General features: G+C 39.9%; 2 protein-coding genes across 20 annotated transcripts in view; one reads left to right on the forward strand and one right to left on the reverse strand.

The window, feature by feature from the left end:
• Positions 1-9,116, reverse strand: part of WDPCP (WD repeat containing planar cell polarity effector) — a 158,453-nt gene extending 149,337 nt beyond the window's left edge. For 11 of the 18 annotated variants that reach the window (XM_071740150.1, XM_071740148.1, XM_071740141.1 and 8 more), the window contains exons 1-2: positions 8,385-8,609; positions 5,955-6,036 (exon numbers count right to left, since the gene is read on the reverse strand). The gene's annotated coding sequence lies outside the window, so the exon portion shown is untranslated. Of the gene's footprint in view, positions 1-5,954; positions 6,037-7,722; positions 7,834-8,384; positions 8,642-8,839 lie in introns of those variants that run through there. The other 7 variants (XM_071740137.1, XM_071740149.1, XM_071740146.1 and 4 more) reach the window with 7 other exon arrangements.
• Positions 9,117-9,296: 180 nt separating this feature from the next.
• Positions 9,297-21,223, forward strand: MDH1 (malate dehydrogenase 1). Of its 2 annotated transcripts, none has more exons than XM_071740168.1 (9): positions 9,297-9,608; positions 14,849-14,947; positions 15,273-15,369; positions 16,346-16,521; positions 17,888-18,010; positions 18,141-18,317; positions 19,876-19,989; positions 20,203-20,292; positions 20,587-21,223. In XM_071740168.1, the coding sequence occupies exons 1-9, from the start codon at positions 9,606-9,608 to the stop codon at positions 20,710-20,712; spliced, it is 1,005 nt and encodes a 334-aa protein (XP_071596269.1). In that variant the 5' UTR covers positions 9,297-9,605; the 3' UTR covers positions 20,713-21,223. The 2 variants fall into 2 exon arrangements, with proteins under 2 accessions (XP_071596269.1, XP_071596268.1); XM_071740167.1 differs by lacking the exon at positions 9,297-9,608 and adding an exon at positions 10,675-11,044.
• The last annotated feature ends 4,171 nt before the right edge of the window (positions 21,224-25,394 follow it).

Here is a 25,394-nt window from a genome sequence, read left to right on the forward strand (position 1 = left end):
GAAGATGGGCTCAAAATTTACAAAATCACCTAACTATCCTACAAAATAAAGCAAAATACTCTTTATAAAAAAGCACATTTCTTAAGAATTGAGTCATTTCTATCCAAAAATTACAGAGCAAGACAATGTTATTGCCCAGAGATGGATATTCTTGCCTTCTAGGAGCTACATTCAAAGAGATAATTATCTCACAGACTTTATACAATGACAACTGCATTGCCATTGCAAGATAGCAACTTGCTCTACTTGCTCCACAGTTTGGGTACAGCCACCCTTAACCAACAGCGAAAGAAAAATCAGTCAGTCAACCTTCAGTAGGCCTCAGCTTCCATTAAAAGGTGATAATTCAGAGCCCAGGCCTTCAGCAGGCAAGCTGGTGCCCACCAGTACTACAGTGGAGTTCCTTGCAGATAACAACAGATCTTGCAGTAGGGTCATGATATTCCATGAGCCTTCATTAAAGAAACCAGTAACATTAATTTGGCAAGAACTAGGTCTATCATTGCATGTAAAGTAATTATACTGTTAATGAAATTCGATTAATTTATGTCCCATGATGCTACGTTGTAGAAATAGGTTATAATGTATGCATGATATACATTTATATAGACACAGTTCTGATACCCATATGATGAAAAACAAAACTATTACTAAACTGCATTTATTATGCATCTTAAACCACCTAGAGTATGCTGTTCCTTCTGCAGTTTTTTACCTCACGTTTCCCCCATTGCTCTTTGTCAGGCAAGTTGCAACGATCCAATTTCACAGGCAACTGGACCACTGTTGTTAAAAACCCTGCTTCTCATGAAATTCTAAGCAGGAATCATGGTATCAACATTTTCAAGGACACTACTCTGGCTACATCAGTCAAAAATCCCAACAAGAAAAAAGTCAGCCACAGGTGGAAAAAACCCTACTATTTTTCTAAAGACTGTAGCTGTTAATTTTCCAACAGAAACATACCAGCTGCCCTTGCATGCCAAATACTGAGATACTTAAAACATTCTGTAAGACATATTTTAATGCCAGAGATTTTCTAAACTTTCCAGAAATATTCTTCTGCCCTTTCCCCAGAATCTTGTATACTAGGGACTCACTTCTGCATTAGCTTTGCTATCAAGTATGGCATATATAGGTCAAAAAATCTTAAAGGTTTAATCATAACATTTTTGAGTAAACTTCACTAATTAAAGTTTGCCAAATTAACCAGACAAGAATTGTGTAAATATGACATTAAACCTCATTTTATATTTGCATATTACCTGTCTCTTAAGAGGGCATTCATCCTCTGTTCTGGTGTTCTATACATTTACAAAGATACTCTACATTTTTTGTCTTAAGAGAAAAATTGCATTGAATGAGAAAAACTTCTGTGGTAACTTTAGGATCTTATAACTTGTAAATTAGCAACGAAAGAATTGAGATAAGTCTTTAGGAGTATATTTGAAGTTTTAATGAAAGAGTCAGATTACAAAAAGCCATAGTGGGAGCCTTATATGAGGAAGCTTTAAAGTTAGCAGCAATGTATTAAAAAACAACATTCAAATAAATTATTTTTCACTGCAGTATGCCAAGTTTTTGGAGATAGAATTAAAATTGGGCTTTCATTTTAGACCAAGTAAAGCATAATATTAGACTATAATACTGCATATACTAGTGAGCTCCAAATGCCCACAGTGTTGCAAGAGAACATTTTCCCTCAGGCATTTGAAATTTAATGCTTCTTTAATATTCTCTGTTGGATATTGTTAGAATGGAATTTCAAATATTTCCTGCAATTTGAGTTTAAGATTACTGAATAATGCTGAGCAGCAAAAAATTTTTGAAGCATACATCTAAAGCTGGCATAGTAGCTTAATGTCCTGTTGTTTCTTGCTTTAACAAAATTAATTTCTACAGTCTCCAACCACAAATTCAAGCACCACCTGGAGATACAAACCCATAATTTGACTGTGGTGTATTTCTAGCTCCCTTGACTAATACACTGAAGCTAGACCCTGGATGTCATACAACTATAAAAGGAAAAGGCCATTTCATAGCAATACTTTATATTCTCCTAAATCAGACAGTGGGCAACTTGAGAAACAGTATCCGGGCTGTTATTGTAAATAAATGGGATTACCTGTCATGAAATAAATGTATATGGTTTTGCTTAGATTAAAAGTATTTATTCTACTATATAGAAAGAATAATACTTTTCCAGTAGGACTCAAAATATTCATGAGGCTTTTATCCAATTAAGATCCAATCTTTTCATCATACATGAATTAGTGCATTATCATGGTTACACAATACAGGTGAGGGTAGACTGCAAATTAAATGTAAAAAAATAAAAAATAAATAAATAAAAAAGCATAATTGGGCATAATTGTATCATTCAAGAAACAAACCAACAAACCAGAAAAAAAGACTGTAATTAGTCATGATTCCCCCTTTGCTTGATTACTTCATGAACAAGGCCCATTCGTGCAGAGATGCAGATACTTGCTTTTTCATCATTTGTGTCCACAATGTAAGTGCTTCTGATTTTTGGACGAAGTTTCCAAGAGCAATCCAGATACCAGTGTGAATCTGTGAAGCATCAGGAAAACCTCCACAAAGAAATCAAGCTGTTCAGTTTGGTCCCATGCTTATCACTGATAAAGCAGTATTTTAAAAAGTATGTTTCACACATTAATAATGTCATTAAGATAAATAATTATCAGTATTTTATTTCAGAAAGTTATTTTTAAAACAGTTAACTTGTAAAAGGTCAACATCATAAGATACCATTCTCCCTCTCCCAGTATTTCTATTGATATTTTATCATTCAATACTTGTGGAAAAATAAGGAAAGAAAAGAACATCTGTATGATGGCAGCTATTAGCAACTTAGTTCCATGAAACTACAAAAAAATACAAAGGGATATTGTAAAGCAAGCTGAAAGATTTTAAGCAATCTGAGTGATCATAATTCATAGAAATAACCTTAATGAGAACTTCACTTGTAATGACAGCACAGACTTGGCATGGAAGAGTCATTCTCACAGGAAAAGGACAGATAAAGGAAGCAGATGGATTCACCTGCCTGCATGGAGTCTAAAAAAATGGAAAGTAATCACTATGGCTTCTAACTACTTGCATGAAATGTTATTCCTTCATTATCAGGTTATCATGAGCAAGTGCAAGAGAAACTCATTTAAGAGAAAAAGCAAAATACTTATTTTCCGTGTAAGTTGTTTTGCCACTTCACCTTGCTTACTTAATTTTAAACATCTTACAAGGACATCAGCTTAGCGTTTTAAGTTTAGGTTTTGGCTTTTGTGGTGTTTTTTTAATTGTTGTAATGAATTAACTTAAGATCACAAGGTTTGATTTTGTACAACTTCCATTGCTACACAGATAATTTCTTCCTTAGAATACCAATATGGCTGGGTTTAAAACACATCAACACTTTTACTAGGTTTTATAAAACAAGAGGAAATTGAATGAAGCAGCTCTTGCACAATACCAAAAGAATTTTTAACGTTTTAATTACTCATATGCTTATGGTTAATATGTTAACCTACTAGTCCTGCTAAAAGAACATATTAAAACAGGCTGGTACAATCTTCAGATTTCTCAAAAAGAAGCAATGCAATGCATATGCCTCGGAAACCCACCTTATCAAATCAACAATTTAGTAACATTCTAAAAACCAATTGAATGAGGAAATATACCATTTCTTGTGATCAATGCATAGGGGGACACTCTTTATACATTAATCCCTAATCTAATATTCTTGACGTATTTTAGTTGGGGAGCCACATTTTGCAAGGAAATACAGTCTGCATGGAAAAAGGCATTTTTAGATGTAATTTAGTACAAGCAGTTCAAATATGTAACTAACTGAATCACTGATGTCCAGATCACAGACTGGCAATTTTCATCACAAATGTACATTTCAGCTCTCTGGAAGCATGCTTATGAGAATAGCCAGACCAAAAAAAAAAAAAAACAAAAACAAACAAACAACAAAAAAACCCCCAAAAAACAAACAAACAAAAAAAACCCCAAAAAACCCCCAAAAAACCTCCCAAAAATCCCCCCAAAACCCCTCCCCAAAAAATAAAAAAAAAATACCCAAAAAACTCCCCAAAAAAACCCAAAAAAACCCCCCAAAAAACCACCCAAAAAATAAAAAAAACCCAAAAAACCCCCCAAAAAAACCCAACCCCCCCAAAAAACCAACAAAAAGCCAACAAAAAAACCCACAACAAAAAACAACAAAAAAACCCCCACCACAATAGAGAAGCACTTTCTATTTTACTCATGCCATTCTCCTATTTTCCATGGATATTTTTACTCCTCCCTTCTTTCTATTTCTCAACTCCAAAGGATTTGCAAAAACCTCTTTCATTTCAGTTCATCTACCATGGGAAGAAGTACCAAATTCACTCAGAAATTTCAAATAACCACCACCCTCCTTCTACATATTGACATGAACAAGTAGAACGTCCACATATTGTTGTCAAAGTGTCTATTTAATCAAGAAAAAGATAGGTTTGTGTTAAGGTAAGAAAGGATCCAGTAAGGTTATTTCCCACAGATCAGGAACACAATTCTTCTGTTCTCTTTGTAATAATGCAAAGACCAACTCTGCTGAATTTACAACCAAGATATCTGACTCTGCATGTTTTTGTTCAGGTTTTTTTAACAAGCATTCTCTACAACTTGTCCCTCCAAGAACCGAGAGAATAAAATCCTCCAAAAATGGGTTCACAGGTGGTAGGTGCTGATAGACCTTCCAGAGTCTCTCAGTTTTTCTGCAGTGGTGTTGCTGTTATCAAGCCCACTGTGCTACCACAGCCCCTGGTCAGTGACGGAGCCCTGAAAGTCTGAGCTGCCCTCCAGGAGCCAAGGATCAAGATCAAGCACCCGAGATCTACCCATGCACAGACAGCAAAGGAGGCCTTAAATCTCAGAGTGTCCTCTGACAAAAGCACAATAGGTGTTTGTACTTAGCTACTTAGAAATAAGAAACAAAAAAAGAACATTCTGGTCACAATTTTTATTATTAAGGTTTGACTCATAAACAGTTCACAAAGATTACCAATACGTTACAAGCACGCCATGTGTCAGTTGTGTCTCTTTCACAGACAGTATGCATGAGTGCAGAATGCTTTATGGCATCCAATCTAAGTACTGAAAATAAACTAAAGGTTGCAAAAGCAATTAATCAATTATTAATAGCATCTAATTAAAAAAAAACAAAACACCAAACAATAAGAACAAAACTAGTAAGAAGTAAAAAAGCCACGGGATAAAATTAAACCAGTTGCATATAAGGTAGAATTTCTCATTAAGAACACAAACCTTCTGAACCACAGGAAAAAAAAAATTAAATCAGAGTTTCTAGGTACATAAGTTTCTTCATACTTTTTAGCACCTATGCAGTATCACATAACTACAGTTTAGAAATGAACAGTGAAACATTGGTTTTGAACATTAACAGTAGGAACGCACAAAAAATAATTCCTGCATCTATTTTCATTTTCTAAACCAAGATGTTAATTGTTCTTGCACATATCTACATGTTTCTAATTGTAAAGCTCCATTACAGATTGCTCACATCTTTTAAAAATAGCTTATGATCCTCTTAATCCCATTTCAGTATTTTTTAATGCCTTTTTTTTTTTTTTTCTGAAAAATTTTGTCTTATTATTCTCTTGGATCATAACCCAGAAGAGGTTTCCAAAACCGTTCCAATTCTACTATTATTTTTAGGATTGACACCAGCTATTATATAGTTAATTATTTTCTTTACATAGCCTTAAATCTTTTACAGCACTAATTATATCATGGGCTTAGTTACCAGAGACATAGTTTTGCAGTTCAAAATTGTAGAGTAAATGCATGAGAAAAGAAAAACTATTATACATTGACATGATAAAAAGATAATTTTCAAAAATTTGTCAGGTGTAAAAACTTACCTAAAAATATTCACCAATTTCTATGGATGACAATGAAGAAAAAGAAAATCCCATCCAAAATACAGCTGAAGAACACAGCCAGCTGTTGACAGAGAATAATTAATTTTAAAATATAAAAAAAATGAGAGAATTATGGCAGACCCTTCAAAATTACTAGTTGCCTTAAAAATAATACTTAATCCCCACAAAATGGAGATTATATTATCTAGACTATTAAGTGTTTTGTTTAATTACACCAATTTCCAGGTAATTTAATCTTTTGAGTGCAAAAACTGTAAAATGTATTTCAAGCTGAGCCCAATCCACATGCACACTAAAATTCCATTATTTCTTTTGCATGTGATATGGTTCCACTTATGCAGCTCTTTGGCTCAAAGCACTACACAAGACACATACTAATGAAATACAGAGGAAGCATTAAAGAATATTAAAAAAATTTAAACAACACATTATGATTTCTAAAAAATATTGGCAACAGAGGACACAAAATTGGCAAGAAAATTAAGGGACAACAACTGGGGGAAATCTGAAAACTGTGACAAAGCTAATAGGAAAAGCAGCATTAAATTTAGAATGAAAACACCCAAAGCTTAAAAAAGGTGGCAAGACTAATAAATCAGCAAACATAAGCCAATACATCACACTTCTTTAAGAAAAAAAGAAGAGGTTTGGATGATTGGGTTGCAGAAACTCACACTGTATGATCACAGATTCCTACAGTGACAAGTCTGAAGACAGGGGCATGATTTAACAGCACAAAAACCTGCCAAGAACCAACACTTCCTACAGCACCAGATATTTTTCTATCACGAAGCAAAGTATGTATTTGAAGAATAAACACCAGGAAAAGGAATTGTAAGAAACAGATGGAGAGGCAAAAGCATCTCACATTTATTTTAATACATTTACATTTTTCTTGGAAGATATTGAAGATTTAAAAAAGTAGAAACAAAATTTAAGCCAAGTAAGAAGGAAATAGTAGAACTCTCAAGTTTCATTAACTGTAAAAATTGCCCCACAATCATGAAAAGCAAAACTTTTAACATATCTCTTGTTAAATTGGCACAGAAGACAGTGCAGACAGTCTTAAATCAGTTTAACTCTATCCCTGACTAATTATACTGGGAAAATGTAAAATAAACTGATTTACATGTCTCTGAAATATAGAAGCATTTACATATGGTTTTGCACTATATTCATTACAAAGATTACTATATTCAGTACAAGTTGGTATCTTCAACAACAAATAATACAAGGAGCACAAGCTTGGGAAAAAATGAGCAAGAATGTAAATAGAAATCCACCAAACCAATACAATCTGCTATGCTGACACACAGAAATCAGTTTACAGCATCAGCTTTAGCTGAAAATTGATAAGGAACCAATTTAAACTGAACCAATTATGCTGAATGGAAATTACTTTATGCCAGTCCGCATCACGTTTTGTGTACCTTTAAATCTTAAATAAACCTAAATAGTATTAATTAAGTCTGTACAACGTCTAGGTGAGAAAAAGGTTAGTGACTACGGTAGAGCATCTTAGGACACTGGAATAAATCTGACTGGAAAACAACCTCCCTTCTGCTTACCAAGCTGCTCTCACTACACAGCAAGCAAGACCTAAGCTTTGCTTGCAGCTATTTGGCTTTCAAATTCATCGCCAGAAGGGAACTCCCGTACGATCTTAATTCATATTAAAAATGTACAGTTATTAACTGATATAAATCAGTATAGTTTGACGTTTAAAATAAACCAAGGATGACTGTACATTTTCAGGTCTGACACTGCACTTTTCTGCATTGCAAAAGCAGTCAGAGACTCAGCTAAAAACTTGTTGAAACCACTTGAAGTTTAGAGTCGTGGCATCAGCATGGGTAGCAACAAGACTTTGCATGACAAGCATAAATATTTACGTTTGACACCCATTGCCGTACAAAAGTAACACGTTAGTCCTGAGGACTGAAGGGGTGCAAGGGTATACGCTATTTACATTGTTTTTTTAAAAAATAATTCAATAGACTATAAGGACTAGTGCAAGTTTTAAAAGTAATCCTGCAAAAAAAACCCAAAGACTTAACTAAAATACAGAATTTGTCCAACACGGAACCCTGTCAGGATCTGAAGAAAAAAATAATCAATCCTGCTATGCGTGTGTAGCATATGAGTTTAAGAAGCTGTGGGGTTTGCAGATGTATCTATCCTAAGTCTCACTTCAGGCACAGAGCGAACGACTTTACTTCAGTCAACAACCCAAAGCACAAATAAATGAACAGTTTTATTTTTGTACAACAGATCTCTAGTTTAGTCACGCTGTTTTAACAACAGAATAGCACAGGTAAGCTCCCGAATTTTCCCTACTGCAAATAAACAATAGGAAACGGCCAGGGACAAGCTCACAGCATTCTGTGAAGTTTAAGTATAGCTGCGCACCTTCTCCTGAAGGGTCGAAAGAAAAAGCGCCACAGGCAACAGAGAGAGAAGAAGCGAAGAAAGAAACCCGGAGCCTAAAAGGAAGCCAAGAGGCGGCACCCGAGGGCGGCGGTTTTGGGCTCCCGGGACGCGCCGGTGCCCGCAGACAACCTCCCAGAAGAGGCCGGGCCTGAGGGAAAGCAGAGCAAGGGGCTGTGGCGCCGAGAAGGGGAAGGCTCTGCCGACTCGGCCTAAGGAGAGAGAGAGAAGGAGAGAGAGGGGAGCTCCCTGCCCGCAACCCCCTTCCCGCCCCCGCCCTCAGGTGACGGACGCTGCCCAACGGCCGCGCAGGGCGGGCACAGGAGGGCGGGGACCTACAGGTAGCGCCCGGTAATGGCTCGGCTCGGCCCGACCCGACCCGGCCCGGCCCCGCCGGGATGCCCACCCCAGGAAAGGGCGCGCGCACCCGAACCCACCAAGCGCGCCGAAGCGATAGGGACAGGCGGGGGTAGGAGAGAGGCGGAGAGCGCTGCCACGGCCACTGCCAGGGTGACTCTCGCCTCTCTGTCTTGTGTGTCCCCCTCTCTCTCTCTTTCGCCCGCCCGCGCCGCTCCCCTCGCCCCCCGTCACCCAGCAACCACTGAAGCACCGAAACCTGCGCAGGCGCAGCAGCCGCAGAGGCTCTCACGGCGGCTCCACGTCCTCAGCCGCGGCCTCCCGACCCGCCTGCGCATGCGCTAACACCCCCATTCCCACCCCCCCACCCCCCCACCCCCCCCGGGTTGCGTACGCACCGCCGAACACACGCCTGGCCGTTCCTCCCACGCGCGCCCCGCCTTTCCACGCACTCCCACCACTCCGCCCTCCCCCCCACGCGTGTCTCCCTGGCGCATGCGCAGCGGAGAGCGCCACCTACTGCCCCCTAGCGGCGCTTAGCGGTGCTGCTCTCCGGCCGCCGCGCTGCGCTGCAATGAATGGAGCAAAGGGGTCACCCGCCCCGCCGCCACCAGCCCAATAGCGTCCAGGGGCGAGGCGCGGGTGCCCCGAGGCACGCTGGGAGTGGTAGTTCTACGCCGGCCCTAAGCTGCACGGGTCGGCGGTAGCCGAGACTACAGTCCCCAGGTGGCGGCGCGATGTGGGTGCGCCCCGCCCCTCCGCGGTATCTCGGCGCAGCGCTGTCGCGGCCGCAGTCGTGCTATAGAGGTGACCTCGGGGCTGCCTGATCTGTCGCTCGTCTCAGCCATGGTCGGTACCGTTGCCCGGGTCGGGGGGGTTGACGGTGCTTGGACAGGAATGCGGGGGGATAGGGACGGTCGGCGGCTGTGCTGCGCCCCCGAGGCGATGCGGTTGGGGCGGGGGGCTCCCCTCAGGCGGAGGTGGCTGCGAAATGGCGCCTGCTCCCCCTCCTCTTTTCACCAGGCGGCTTCTGCGAGGGGTTGACTGCCCGGGCTCCGGCCGCAAGGCCGCGGGGGTCACCTGAAGGTGTTCTTGGCACCCGTGAGGAAAAGGGTGACCCTGAGGGTGCGCCGGGGTGACCTTCTCCATGCCCGGGGCTTGGGGGGTCGGTACCGGTACCGACCCCTGCAATGCCGGCCCAGCATCGTCTCTGCCCGCTCTTCCCTGGCCTGCTGGAGGTCACAACTCCGAGCTTGGTGGTGGCCCTGCAGAGGTTTAATCGCGCCTTTTCCCTAAATCTGTCGCCACGCAGAGCCCCGCGGTTGGCGATGGCGCCTTCGGGAGGATCGGAGCGTTGCGTCTCTAATTGCATGAGGTTTTGGGTACAATTCAGTGTTAGTTCAAGGGGAAATGCTTGTAAAATGCTTTCCTCCCGTTTCATCCCTACTTGCTGTCAGAAATCCAGCTATTTGTGTAGTCCTAGTTCTGTCCTGAGGTTACACAAGGTGAACTGGAGTGCTTTGCTTTTCTGTAGCGTGTATATATGCTCACAGACAAACTTGCAAAAGGACCTTGCTTGCCCTTATAACGATGAAAAAATCTCCACGTTTCTCTGGGCTTCATCCTCTGCTATTCAAACCTTTTCTTTTGGTGCTTTGCTGTAGAAAAGATGCTTGCATTCATCTTTGATTATTATTTCAGCTATGTGCTAAAAAATAAAATCTTTGAATCTTACCTATCCTAATTCTTCACTCTTATTTCTGTTCAAAATTCGAATTCTCAGGAGTGACCGCAAGGCATCGAGTTGTATTTGAGCTTTCAAAAATATTGGTTGGCTTAAATTTGCTCCCCTCCAGGAGAGCTTCTGCTTGAAGCTTACTTTGATGCCCAGGCTCTTTACAGTGTCAATGGTTTTTATCTTATTTCACTATTCTAATGTAATTTGTGTTGGGCAAATTCTTTAAACTTATGAAACAAAATCACGTGTCTATTGATGCAAGTGCTATTAGTTACATGAAATGGAGAAACTTTTTAAGAGCACCTGTCTCAAGGTCATTAGTGAAGGAAAGAATTCCTTTGGAATTCAGTCTTATGAACTGCAGCGCTGCTGGGGGGTGTTACAGTGCACAGTTGGCTTGCTGATACTTTCTGCCACCCTTGCAAATATATTTATTGTCGCTACAACGTTGCTTTACAGATGGAAGAGCAAAGGGGAAGTTTGTTAGGCAGGCTTTAGACTTTTGAGGGGGTGGAGTTGAATGCTTAAAGAATTCCTATCAAGCAAGGTGGGATAGAGGTCTTTTATTGCTGTGATCAGTAATGAAAAGTCCATCGCTTGTGGAGACAGGACTTAGATTTTTCTCATTCCTGTATTTGATTGATTGTGGGTTATTTCATATTATGCTCTTACTTTTGTGGCCTCCTGCATCAGTTTTGCAGTGCAGTGCTATTTTCATGTAAGTCACTAATATTTTAGGTCTGCTAGCATTGTCAATAAACACAGAGGTTATTTAGGCCGTGTGATCTTAAGCCAAAGTGTGTTCATCAGGAGGGTATGAAGTCCACATCTTCCTGATTTCATATTGGAAGCTTTTCTTTTCTCTGTGGTATTTTAGTAGGGAAAGAAATCCTACATGCCTGGCGAATTAGAAGGAGAAGGTATCTGGGGATGCAGTTTTCTCTTTTTTATTTTTTTTATATATAATTAACTTTACTATTCCTTCATTTTCCTAAAACTTTTTAACCATTCATCACCTGTACTTGAAGCAGGGAATGCGTTAAAACTAGGTAGCTCAGTTAGATGTGATTTTATTTGTTCTCTAATTCTTGTATACCTGCGAGTGAATAAAGGTCACCTCTGTAGTTACCATAGTGTGAAATTATTATTATCACAGCCCAGTGCAGGAGCCAAGTCACAGATTAAAGTGCCTGAACATGAATGTGTGGAGCCTACAACTTCCATTGGGAAGCTCTTCATTTCTCTAAACATCCTGCCACCAAAATAACCTGAGATGCTAATCAATACCAATTTTTGTATCTGATACAAGTTTTCCAGGGAGAGGTAACTGTAGTTTGTAAGAAGCACAACATTTTTGTGTTGTTAATCTAGTTTATTGAATCAAGAAGGAGCATGAGAATTTCTTTGGTAGTAATTGCTCACAGTTGGTGCTGGGGCCAGGGAGTTCAGGGAAAGTTTGTGTGTGAATCCAGTATACTGAAGGCTTGGAGAGAAAAAAAAAAAAACAGGCAGTAAATACTCCTCACTTTATTTTAGCTCAAGTTTCTGCCTCCCTCCTCCAGCCCCAACCAAATGGGAGAATAACAGGAAGAATGGTAGTAAGCAAACACTGTTTTTGAGTGGGTGAAGCTGAGTCATCACAGAACAATTTTTTTTATTTTTTAACAGAACTAAATGTTAAGTCCGTCTTACTTTAAAAAATAAAAAATAGTCTTCTTGCCTTTTTATACTCCACTCCTTTCTTCTCCTGTTGTTATGCTGAGTATCCAAATGTTAGTCAAGTGATTAACTTTTTTGATTTGTAAATCAGATTAAAGTGCATATAGTGGAAAAAATTCTTGTTGACTTTCCCCTTTTGTAACACTACTTTAGATTGGATTACAGGTTGCAAAAGAGAAAAAAAGCCTAACTTCTTAATCTTTGTTCTGTTCACTGGAAATTCCGAATCAATTAAAAATTCATTTCAGACTCCGTATAATTAAAAGAAAATTCATTCTGCTGTTATCAGTGGCATTTCTGGAGTAGCATGCTCTGCATGGGATTGCTTTTTATATGCTGCTGATACAGGATTTTGCCAAGCTGAGGTTTTGCAGTGCAATGATTTTCCAGTACTTATTTTCCTAACTTGATATGATTAACTGCCTTAAAAGAGTACTTGTCATTCTCTTTATGTAACTAAAGTGTGGATTTTTCCTTACCAGCATGCTGGAAAATTTGCTTTAAAATATGATATGCATCTTAACCTGTACTGCCCATCACCATTCAGCCATTATGGTACCCTTGGACAGTGCATCTTCCCTACTCAAGAACGGTGTAGCAGAACTAGCTTTGAGATTTAAAATGCCCATAATTGGTTGTTTGCTTTTCTTCCCCTTCCCTGTGGAGTTTTGATGAGGTTTGAGGGAGAAGACTCACAGTAGGACAAGTTCAAATGAAAATTCTGCAGTCCAACACCATAACTGGTAGTCCCTTAATTGAATATTTAAAGAATTATTCCCATAACGAAGGCAAACTCATATGGAAGTCCAAATCTGCAAGCTCATTAGTTAACTTAATCACTTATGCTCTCATTTTATTTGCTACACAGTAAAATAGGGTAGGTGGCCTCATTTTTATGTTTTTTATGTCTCTAATGTTATCTTGATGCAGCTCTGCTTGGCTTGTCCCTTCTGCAGAGAGAATCCAAAGATGGTTTTCCTATAAATATCAATGACAGGCATGCTGGTTGGAAAACATCTCTAGAGGTCACCCTGTCTGACCTCTTTCTTGCTCTGAATCTGGAGGTTATCCAGTCCAGCCTGACAGCAAGGCTTTTGCTACTGCTCAGGCAGGTCATACGTGTTTTTTTCATCTGGATCTCAAATACTGCCAAGGATGAAGTTTGCACACCCTCTGGGTACCCTGTTCCAGTGCAACAGTATCATCCTAATCAACAATTTTTCTCTTAATTTGTAACCATTGCCCCATGCTCTGCCAGCTGCCACTGCTGGGACGTTTGGCAACCTTCCAGGGTTGAGGTTATTCATTTTGTGACCTTTCTCGAAGTAGGAGTAGGCTGCTCTTAGATTATCCCTCGTCCTTTTTGGCTTTCCAGGCTGTGCCCGGTTCCCTCAGCCTCATTTTACAGTATGTGAACTGTGGGCTCCGACCATTTGAATAGTGCTTGCCTGAACCCCCTCCACTTTTTCAACGTCCCTGTATAATTCAGGGACCTGAAACTGGACTCAGTATTCCAGCTGGAGCCAGCAGCACTAAGTGAAACACTTGCCTTTGCTCTGCAAAGCTACACTTTTCATAATGGCACTATGCAATTCTTTCACTTCAGACATAATTAAATGTGGAAGAGGTTTTGTCCGTAATGCAAATGATCATCTTTTAATTATTTGAAAAAGTGGGTGTGGGATTCTAGCAGGTTTGTTGGAGTCTGCTGGTTGCTGTCCTATTACAATCTGTTCCAGTCCTATTGCCTCTAAGGAAAAAGGGACATACCAAAAACAGGCTTACAAAATATTGGGTTATGGATGTCTTTTGGCATGTTTTTCCTTCTCCATAGTAAATAACCTCTGGAGTTCCCCACGTTCTGGTTCCGCTTAACAAGATGGTCTTTTGCTATGGGGTAAGCCATTTACCCCCCTTCTTTGCAATATAGCAGTGTGTTGGCACTCTTCTTGCAGTCTTCTGAAGTTTTGGGTTAGTTTGACAATGGGCAGTTGTGTTATGGATATTCGTGTCTGTGTTTGTCAATAATGTGGCTTTTGTCTGTGGATTTGTTAAATCACTGCATAACAGTCTAGGAAGGCAGTATTTTTAAGTTCATTAGGTTCTGTGGTTCCTGGCATTCAGTAACTCTTTGGTTGCAAGCAAGTGTTCAAAATGCTTTTGCAAACGGCCCTCAAAATTGAAATAATCTGAAAAGTGGTGAACTGGGGCAGCTCTTAAAACTTCTGTAGCAAGTTTTAAAAGTATGAATGGGTAATCTAATGAATGGGTACATGTTGTAACACTTTATGCTAAAAAGGATGCTAAAGCATTGTTAAAAGGAAGCCAGTGGTTTTCAAACTGATTGTCATTCCTGGCATTTTGGAAACTTATCAAAGAACGATTCTTAGGGATGTTTTTGCAAGCATAGTCTCTTTTCTGTGAAAGCAAGCAGATAAATTGCCTCTGGTGGTTCTAGCAGAACAGAAGTGTCATCCCAGGAGGTGGTCCTGGTCCACATTTAGGCGCTTGCTTTCATCCAGGTTAGATAATTATAAACTCTTTTCTGCAGTAACTGTTAATTTTTACTGCCCCTGAATGGTGTGAGCCTGCACTTTGTAGCTGTGTGTAAGTGTCTGTAACTTTCTTGCAGGGTGAACCCATCAGAGTCCTGGTGACTGGAGCTGCTGGGCAGATTGCCTACTCACTGCTCTACAGCATTGCCAAGGGAGATGTCTTTGGCAAAGACCAGGTAACTCTCAATGCTGAATTATCACTTGTCTCTGCTCCACAGTAATGAATAAGCTAATGTTAGAACTGCAATCTCTGAGGTTTGTTTGCTTGTAGACACTCAGAATATTGACCAATTTGCAAGTAGTTCATTCTTCAAGTGGTAAAAATGGAATTCTGCTCTTGTTATGCAAGCTTGTCACTGTTGGTTGTGCTGAAGTTTTTCCATTTTCTGTGAGCTGATTTTAAGTTTTGCACAAGATAAAAGTTTCTAGCAGAAAACAAGACAAATTAATTTTCAAAAAAGATTATGTGCAACTTATACTAAACCATTTCTTTCTTTACAGCCTCTTATTCTTGTGCTGCTGGATATCACCCCCATGATGACTGTGTTGGAAGGTGTAGTGATGGAGCTCCAGGACTGTGCTCTACCACTGCTGAGAGGTAGCCAAAGGAAATTTTTCTCATAGATATAAGATGTTCTAGTACAACTCTTGCATTTATGAGTTCTGGTAGTTGACAGGAAGTTAAGCAGAAGAAAGTATTAGATGATTCTTGGTTTTATATTTTGTGGAAGATAATTTAACTTAGGTTGTAACCTAGGAAGAATTTAATCAAATGGGTTTTATATAAAGAACAGATCACCCAGACACCTGGGTGTTGGTATATATCATCCTGAGTTGTCAGCGTGTGCAAGAGATTCAACTACTTGTGCATTTATGCATTGCATTCTGGCCTAGTGGTAAAATAACAATCTTGAGATATGTTTACAAGCCTTTGCTAAGTAAAAAAAGAAATTACAAAAATTGTGGTATTTAGAAATACCTTTTGCATAAAGACACAAGTTGAGAAATCACTTATCAAGTCATGTAAACAAGTTTAAGTCTGATATATCTAAACAAACAGAAGAGAGACAGCAGAAGGTACTGTAATTATTACAGTACTTTAAAAATGTATAGCTACCAGCTCTTCTAGAAAGCAAACTGTGTTCAGTTTGGGTTGTTAAAGGGACAGAACTTCACTTGTGTTGATATTTGCCACTAAGAAAGCTATTGCAAAAGTGAAGAACAGCCCATGTGCATAATATGCATTTATACATATGTATATATGTCGTGAGAGACACGTGAAAGGTATCTTTTGACATAGATGCCTCGTGTTTTCAGAATCCATATCTAAAGCTTTTGATAAATATTTGTGTATAAATACTTGGTGGTAAACCATTTCTACTCTCTGGAGTTAGAACCAAATGAGTACACTGGTATTTTTGTAAGGGGAAGGTGGTGATGTTGTCAGTTCAGATTGTATGCTATTTATGAACCAAAGAATATTCCTGTTAACACTTTGCCATGAGTATTTATCTTCATTGGGTTTGATTATTTTTTTCCCCTTGTTCTTTTTTTTTTTTTTTTTCTTTATTTAGAGGTCGTTCCAACAGACAAGGAGGAAGTTGCATTCAAAGACCTTGACGTAGCAATTCTGGTTGGCTCCATGCCAAGAAGGGAGGGCATGGAGAGAAAGGATTTACTCAAAGCAAACGTGAAAATATTCAAGGCTCAGGGCTCAGCCCTGGACAAGTATGCCAAAAAGACTGTCAAGGTGAATACAGAAACTGAATTTAAAAAGTTTGCAGGTTATGTAGAGATCTAAGTACATTGCAGAGTGATATTGTGCAAGCAGGAGCCTATTTAGTGTAGGCATTCCTTTCCATAAGCTGTGGAAAATACACCACATTTAAGGTTGGGTGAGATACAGTATATTAAATAGGTAGATGATTTAGTCCTTAATCCCTTTGGTGAAAAAGGTAAGCTGTATGTTATGCTGCTGTAATCTACATACTCTGAACTGGTTACCAGAATTTCTGAAAAGAAAGAAAAACAACTAGATAAAAAAATTAGAAGCAGTTCTCTGCTCATTATCTTTTCTCTGGGAGAACTGAATTATGTACATGCAGCTGCCTCCTTCATATCCATCTGTGGTTTTAACATAATGACCCTTAACTTCACTATCAGTATGGAATGAGAGTTTCACAAAAAATGGGCTTTATTTAGGTTGCTTGCTTCTTGGTCTTTGGAGCACTGGAAGCTTTTAATTGTTCTCTCTCAGATTCCTTCAGCACAGTTAATGGGATCATGTGGCTGGTCTCCTACTGCTCTTAATCTCAGACTCAGACTCCAACTGTGCTTTGTAACTGACTTTTTAATGTCTACTTCCTCTGCTGATGAACTTCCTACTGCTTCTAAAGACTTGTTTGCTTCTTTCTACAGTTGGAATAAAAATTATCAATATAACTATTGCAGAGTAATGGAAAAATTACTGAACTGGCTTTCAAAAGGGGGAAAACAAAGGGAGGCTTGCTGATTAACTTCTGTGATTGAGAGTATGTGGAGCTTGACGTTAATCATTTGGGGCACTTTAGTAGATGAAGGGTGAATGAAAACCAGTTTTCCATAGTGAAAAGTTGTTCTAAGTTCAGGCAGTATTTTACTTCTAACTGGCTACGAACATTGAGATAAGTAATGGTTCTGGCTTTCTTAATTATAAAGCAATTATATAAAGCAGTGGTGGTGGTCAGTTGAGGAACTGTTTGAAAGATGATGGGGAATTCACTGTGGGCCCACTACTGTGTTTGTGTTAGGCTTTCCCTGTATCTGGTAGCCTAGGGCTTGAAGCCAGGCTGTGGGTCAGTGTGTAGATCTTCCTAGAAGTCTTTTTCATATTTGAGTGTCAAATTATAAAGGTACTTATCTAGAAAATACTTTTCTGTGCAGCTATAAATCACTCAGTGTCTATGAACAATGCATATGTTAAAAAAATCTTGTTGAAGACAACAGCGAGATTTATAAAACTTGGCTTTGCCTTCAAGGAAACTCTAAAAAAAGTTATGTATTTCACTTGAGGGAGCTATTTATCAGAAATAGCTTCGTCATCTTTGCACTTTTCCCTTCCTCTTTTTCATTTCTAGGTCGTGGTAGTTGGGAATCCAGCAAATACTAACTGCCTGATTGCATCAAAGTCAGCCCCATCCATACCAAAGGAAAACTTCAGCTGCTTAACTCGTTTGGATCACAACAGAGCTAAGTCTCAGGTATGAAGGACCTATGCAAAGTAGATTGCTTTCTGTTGTCTCTGCTAAATAGAAACAGAGCAATGCTTTCAGAGAAACTTTTGAATTGAGAAATTGAAGTTAATACAACTGACATTGAATTTCTGATTAGATTGCTCTGAAACTTGGTGTGACTGCTAATGATGTGAAGAATGTCATCATCTGGGGCAACCACTCCTCCACTCAGTATCCAGATGTTAACCATGCGAAGGTAAATTTGAAAGGAAAGGAAGTTGGAGTTTATGAAGCTATAAAAAACGACAGCTGGCTGAAGGGAGACTTTATCCAGGTAAGATCTTGGTGCTTTTTTAAATGGTCAGTCTGTGATTCTGCTTTCTCCTAACTTAATATTAAGTTGTAAACTATATAAATGATGGACTAAAGTAGCTCTTTCTCTCTCCCTAGAAAAAGTAATCTATAGGTAGCTTATCTCTATCAGTTACTTGCTTTTGAAAAATTAAAAGCATTATGAAACTTATGCAAGTACTACTAGAAAAAGCCATTTGGAGTGCTAAAGTGATTCACCAAGAATTTTTCATCATAGTAGCTCATCTGACACAAGCATCATTGATGGCTCACTGTGGTGGCTTTTCTGGGGGTAGCTTTGTAAATAAAGTAGGATGATCTGTTTCCTACTCCCTACCCACCAAAAAAAGCTCAATAACTTTGCCTAAGCACATGCATGCACAGGCTTTTCAAATCTAAGTCTGTGGTCTTGTCTGCAGTGTTTTTGAAAAGTAATCTGAAAAATCTAGAAGACACCTGCAAATATTTTAATTTAGGGTAGTAATAAATAAAAACGTAGTGTAATGAAACAAAATAATGGTACTAATTGATCAAGAGCAGAGGCTACCTAAGTGCAATATAAAATAAAACAATGATTACTGAAAGCCCCTGATGAATGTGACTCCCAGGTAGCTGTACTTGCCTTGGTATTGCAGTGTTACTGGCGTGCTGACAGCCAGGTGCTGTACCTTAGCCAAGGCACCTTTAGCTTGGGACTGAGGCTGTGTTCTGTCATATGACCATTCTCCATGGTCATCTTGTTAGATACAGCTTACTCCAGTTTGTGCTTGTTGCTACAGAATAAGTGATTGCAGGCTGGTAACAAAGTTCATGATGCACAGTGTAGCAGAGACCTATCCTTGATCCTGCTGGATCTTGTGTGACCAAGGCAGGATACTGGTTTGGCCTTCTAGGTACATTGTAATGCTTGGCCTAAAATAGGGAGATGTTGTAATTCCTGCTTTCTAGATTGGCATCTGATTGTCATACACCCTTACCAAAACTTTTTAAAAAGAAAAAAAAAAAAAAAGGTTTGAGCAGCTATTCTAATTCTAAGAAATGTAGCTCTTTAAGTACAAAATTTCTGAATGTGAGGGGTAGGTTCAGCTATCTTCAGGAATCAAATTAATTTTGTGTTAAATATCATAGGGTTGAGACCAGCAAATAGGTCACATTGGTACTGAGCAAAAAAAAAACCAAAAACACTTCCCAGTGTTGCTCTGAGACATCTGTTACTGTTGATGTACATTAAGTCTTTTGGTAGTAAAACCTTGAAAGGTCTGATTGGTATGAAAAATTAGTGGGCTGCTAGCTGTAAAGTAGGTATTAAGAAATGAGCCAGCCTCTGAAATATTCCATTATGTTCTTGTTTTGGCAAAAATCTTCTAGATTATCTTTGTGAATTATGTGCCATGTTCATTTAGTGATAGAACTGTATCTTGACTGATAAAATTAAATAATGCTTGTAAGGCAATCTTTCCTTATGGCATTTACTGACAGTGTTTAGACTAAGCCAAGGTTTTGCTGCTTTACAACTCAGGATGTGTTTTTTTTAATTGCAGACTGTTCAGCAACGTGGAGCAGCAGTTATTAAGGCCAGGAAGCTGTCCAGTGCAATGTCTGCTGCCAAAGCCATCTGTGATCATGTGAGGGACATCTGGTTTGGCACTCCAGCGGTAAGATGTTGGTCTTGAGTAAGTGCTTGTTTGCCTAATGCTTTGATTACATGTCCATATCTTTGACCTCAAGTGTATGTGTGTTGAAAGGGGGAACAATCTCTCTTTTTCTGGAATAAAATGTGTCACAGGAGGTGCAGTGTATCGTAAGTTAAAACTTTGCTTGCTTCTAGCAGTGAGAAATGTATTTATCCCTTTCTCTTCTGTTTTCAGGGAGAGTTTGTTTCCATGGGAGTCATTTCTGATGGCAACTCTTATGGTGTTCCTGAAGACTTGCTATATTCATTCCCTGTTGTGATTAAGGTAACAAGACTGTATTTAAATCTAAGTATCTTGAGAGAGACTTTGTTGTATGAGCTGGTTAACAGCTGTGCTTTTAGTAAGGACTGAGGAGCTGGGATGTTAGGGGTTTAGCAGTCTTTTCACTATTTTGTGCTAGTTGTCAAGTAAGTACTGACAGAAAAGTGCAGTCTTACGTGACTAGCTGGTGCTGGTTGTATTCTTTATCTGAAAACAAAATTAACTTCTGCCTGATGAGTTTTTTTAAGAGCATCAATTCTGTTTCTTACTCTGCAGTGTTTTTGTGTTTTCAAACAGGACAAGACCTGGAAGTTTGTTGAGGGTCTTCCTATCAATGATTTTTCTCGTGAGAAGATGGATCTTACTGCTAAGGAATTAACTGAAGAGAAGGAGACTGCTGTGGAATTCCTCTCCAGTGCATGACTACCTGATGAAGAAATAAAGAATCACTTAACAGTGGAAGAATCTAAAAGTCGTCTCTGAGTCTGCAACCAAACACTGTTACTGTATTGAAGTCAACTGTCTGTGGCAATTGTTCATTTTAAAGCTCACATGCTTTATGGTACTGTTGTGCCTATTGAGTTATTAGCAAAAAAGATGATTAGAGAAGTAAAACTAGTTTGTTGACCAAACTTCTGTCTCTTCAGTACTAGCTGCTTTCTGTATATGATCCAGAGTAGTGGTTTGCCTGGGCCATGGCTACTAACGCACAATCTGAGGCTTGATTAGAATTTGGCACTGTTGGACACATCGTAGTTTGTGACCACTTCAGCATCCTATGGCTCAACTGAGAATGAAATTAGAATGCCAATGATTCTCCTTGAACCAGTGGTTCAGTCAAGCCTATCACTGGACAGACTCCAAGTATATACTGCACACTCTGGTTATGCTTACAGTGTTTGTCAATAGAAATATTAAAAGATGTTTAATCACATAGTGGCTAAGAGTAGTCTGTTGCACTTTATTTAATGTTTTAGTTTTAGTCTACTAGCAGAATTTGATTAGACAACATAAGAAAAAAAATCAAACCCCTGAGGGCCTGTTTTAAGAAACTGGGGCAAACTAATCTTAAGAAGCTTTATTGATAACTAGCACTTCTGTTTGTCTTGCTCAGGCAAAATTGCTTCATTTAAGCATCAGACACAAAAGCCTGAAGGCAGATTTGTGTTCTAACACTACAGTTGGTCCTATAGCTCGGTACTAATTTGATTGTAGCTTCAAAGCCTCTTGTCCCATGTGATGAGGAATCACTTGATTAAGACCAAGTGAGACTAAGACACTTGCTTGAGAATTTTCCTAGTGCAGCCTACAAGCATCTTAACTTCAGGAAGCTTTTTCAAATATATTGTGCTGTAAATATTTCTTTGCAAACACAATGCTGAATGTTGCTGTAACTCTTCACCTAGACTCTGCTTTGTCTGTTCCTATTGTAGTAATCCACCTTGAGTAGATTTAAGGGATTTAGGCTAGGTTTGTTGGTCTGGGAATTTCTTAGATGTGCTACCTGCTCTGTTTGTTTTCTAAGCACCTGAAGTTTGCAGAGTACAACCTCATGGTAATGGGACTTTACTCATATATAATATCAGGGCTAAGTTTTCATCTTGTCCAGTTCCAATGTAAGTGTTTCTGCCTTGTGCTAAAGTAAATCTTGGGTCTCCCATATCTGGAGTAATCTCGTTTCACTTTCTCTGTCCTTAAATGAGGACTTGGACAAATGAAAAAAGGTTGAACTGAGTGGTTTCTTTGAGAGTTTATCAACTAGAGTATGAAATAAATCAGCAGACATCAGTAAGCTTATCTTTAAAAGCAAGTCTGCTCTCAGAACGTTACTGTAGTGGTTAAGTACAGTGACAATGAAGTAGCAAAAATTTACCATACATGAATAGTTGAAAGGGAAAACAAGCATTTGAGAAAATGGGAATGTCTGCTGCAGCACAGGCCAGATGGATACAGGGCAGAGTAAGTGAATGCCTCAAATGTTTACAAAGCAGCTATTGCAAGAACTTGGGCATTCTTGCAGTCTTAGAAACAGACAAAAGTATATACACCATATTTTTTCACTGTTTTTCACATTTCTCTAAGCCCCTTGGAGTTTAGCTGTGAAGAAATGATAAGAAAAATTCATGAGTCTGTCTTTTCATGACACTTAGGGAACTTCTGCAGAAATTAGGGAGATAAGGAAAGCTGCCAGTGTGATGACTGCCTTCTGGTGTTTTATACAAGTCAGTAAAATCTCTTTTCAACATGAACCCAGGGACCTAAGGAATTCATTCCAGTAATTACCAAGCTACAGCTTATTTTAAGACAATACATTTTACAGTGCTTGTTACAGGAGATAGCTACAGTGCATGCTGTTACTCAGTTTAAAAAGGCTACAGGCTAAGTAAAGTAATGAGTACACATCTGTGTCTGAAATCCATAAATAAGATTTAATAAATCCTGAAGCGTTCAGTACATTTTATGCCATACCTTTGGAAACATCACAATGTAGGGAAGAAGCTTTAAAGAAAATTAATCCAGAATATCTGGCTCTGCAGGGTTTTTCAATACTTGTTTTAAAGCAGTTTTCTCCACGAGGCAGCTTGCTTCTTGTAAGGTGATGCATGTAACACTTGGTGTGTCAGGGTAATTGCATGATTAACCTCAGTACTCGGTAAACTCTCTTATATATTTACTTCCTCAGCACTTGAACCTACATTTTACTCCTCTCATATTACAAATTTTAGGTACTGTTTGTGTTTCTTCCAAACTTCTGTGAAGCAATTCAACAGGAAATCTCTCTGCTCATTGACCGTGCATGCTTAACTACTGCCCTGCTACTTACAAACTCTCAAGCTAGCAAGTAACAGATATTCTTTATATTCATGTTTTTGAACTCTTTTGCCCTCTGTTCTATTTTTTCCAGTTTTTATATTTCTGAGAGATTGCATCCTGCTGTGTTTAGCTATGTTTCATTATTCTGGCTTGTGCTGCTTTGTATGTCCTGCACCGCTTTTGCAGGGTGCTTAGCTCTTCTTGTAGTAGATGGCATATAAAAATATCTGCTTCTTCAGCCTTTCAGACTGTTCAAGTTCTCTAGTACAAGAGGAAACCTGCACATAGCTGCTCCAAACTTAAAGAATGAAGTTCTTTGCTCTTCATTGAAATGTTTCTGTACTGTGGTTCTTTTTGGTGGTGGTGGTGGTGGTTGGATTTTTTTTCGTGTGTGTGTGTGTGGGCGGGAGGACGTGATGTACTTGATGAGGCTGAGAGCTGGTTTTCTTCATCCTGGAGAAGGAAATGCCCTCAGATCTTCTTGTCACTGACTACATGATGGGAGGGTGCAGAGAAAGCAGAGCCAGACTCTGTGACACACAATAGATGGTCAGGAGACAATGAACACACAAGTGGGAACACCAGAAAATGATTTATGGCATCTGACTATTGTATCTTCAGTATCAAATAGTGAAGCAACCAGAGATATTGTGGAAGCTCCATCCTTGGAGATGGCCCTGAGCAACCACATATAGGTTAGCCCTGTGTTGAAGAGGTGTTTGCACCAAACAGCTTCTGACCTATGTAGTTGAAAGGCACTGATTATATTCACAACTGTGTCTTTTAAAAAAGTTAAAATGCTTAAATATCAAAATTTATTCTTTAGTTATTGAGGAGCCTATTTTCAGTATGTACTTTCTGTGCAGGAAGGAATTTCACATCATTTTTACTTGCTGATTACTTCCCCAGGAGAACAAAAGTTAGGACTGTTGCGGCGAGCCTTTCTCAGGGGGACACGGCTCTTCTCCGGAGTTCACCGGCTTTTTTCACCTTTTTAGCCTTTGTTATCAGCAGGAGATGAGGTCTCAGAACACCAGCTCAGTTTTCGCTGGTACTCGCCACCTCGGGATGCCTGGCCATGCAGAGGCTTCTCCGAGCATTCAGCGCACCAGTCTTATCGCGTGTCCCTAGGGCCCCGTTTCAGGACCGCACTGTCGCGTGTCCCTGGGGGCTCCGTTTCAGGACCGCATCGCGTGTCCCTGGGAGGCTCCGTTTCAGGACCACACTATCGCGTGTCCCCAGGAGACTCCGTTTCAGGACCGCACTGACTTGATGCGCACTCAGAGCTCCGCTTCAGCTTCAGCATTCCTCGGGATTGAATTCCACGCGCCAACTCGCTGTGCCCTTTGAGCCTCGTTCTTCTCTCCTGCCTGGCTCGCCATTCCGGGCTGTTGTCTTGCCGTGCTGGGCTTCTACTCCGAGCTCTTCACACCGCCTACAGCATTTAAGCCTGGCCTTGTGGAGCTTCTCTCGTGGTTGTGTATTTGGAGCTCTTTCTAGAGCGTCCCGCACCAACATAGTGGCTCCATCTGACATGGTTGCGTATTTCGAAGCTCTTTATATCGCCTTCCGCATTTAAGCCAGGCTTTGTAGAGCTTCCCGCAACCAACGTGGTCGTGTAGAGCTCTTTATAATACCTCAGCGTTCACGGCTGCTGTTGTTGCCCGCATTCTCCACCAGTTGTTGCGTGAGACGAATCTCGCCGTGGGCGCAAGCTCGGTTCACGAGCAGAGTCAATCGAGCTAGTGTTGGTTCAGATTAGTATCAGAGAGCTAACTTCGATGGCTCTGGAACCTCTTCCGGAACCACACCCTGCCTAACCCGGGCATGTGCACCTGGGCCAGCCCCAACTGGGCACAGGCCGGGCGAGCACCGTCCGGGCCCAACTCCTGGCAAGTCCTGGCACCTGCTGCCTACATAGGACATCAAATAGAAGCTCCCAAATGAGTCCATATAAACATTCTTTGAGAAATTAATCCCGGGGGAAATTAAGATTGAAATTGTCAGATCTACTTCTGTAAACTTTCTAGATGTAGTTGCTGAGAATCTTAGGGCTCCTGGCTGAGTCTGGGTGTCATAGGAAGGCTCCTAGGGAAGATTGGAAGCTGTCCAGCATGACTGCCATGACTTGTTATGGACTGCCTGGAAAACCCACATCTCAAATCATGGAATCATAGCTTGTCAGATTGGAAGGGACTTCAAGGATTATCTGGTTCAACCCTTCTAATATTATTGTTTATATATATATATATATATCAGCATCCCATCAGGCTGGACTTAAAACTTTACAA

This window comes from Heliangelus exortis, chromosome 3, assembly GCF_036169615.1.
Source record: "Heliangelus exortis chromosome 3, bHelExo1.hap1, whole genome shotgun sequence".
NCBI classification, from domain to species: domain Eukaryota; kingdom Metazoa; phylum Chordata; class Aves; order Apodiformes; family Trochilidae; genus Heliangelus; species Heliangelus exortis.

Bases quoted from the DNA above. Each gene is read 5' to 3' on its own strand.
- MDH1 (XM_071740167.1), top strand. From the start codon at position 11,018: ATGCTTAAAGAATTCCTATCAAGCAAG. The intron at 14,948-15,272 runs GTAACTCTCAAT...CTTTCTTTACAG, and splicing joins ATGTCTTTGGCAAAGACCAG to CCTCTTATTCTTGTGCTGCT. The intron at 16,522-17,887 runs GTGAATACAGAA...TTTCATTTCTAG, and splicing joins ATGCCAAAAAGACTGTCAAG to GTCGTGGTAGTTGGGAATCC.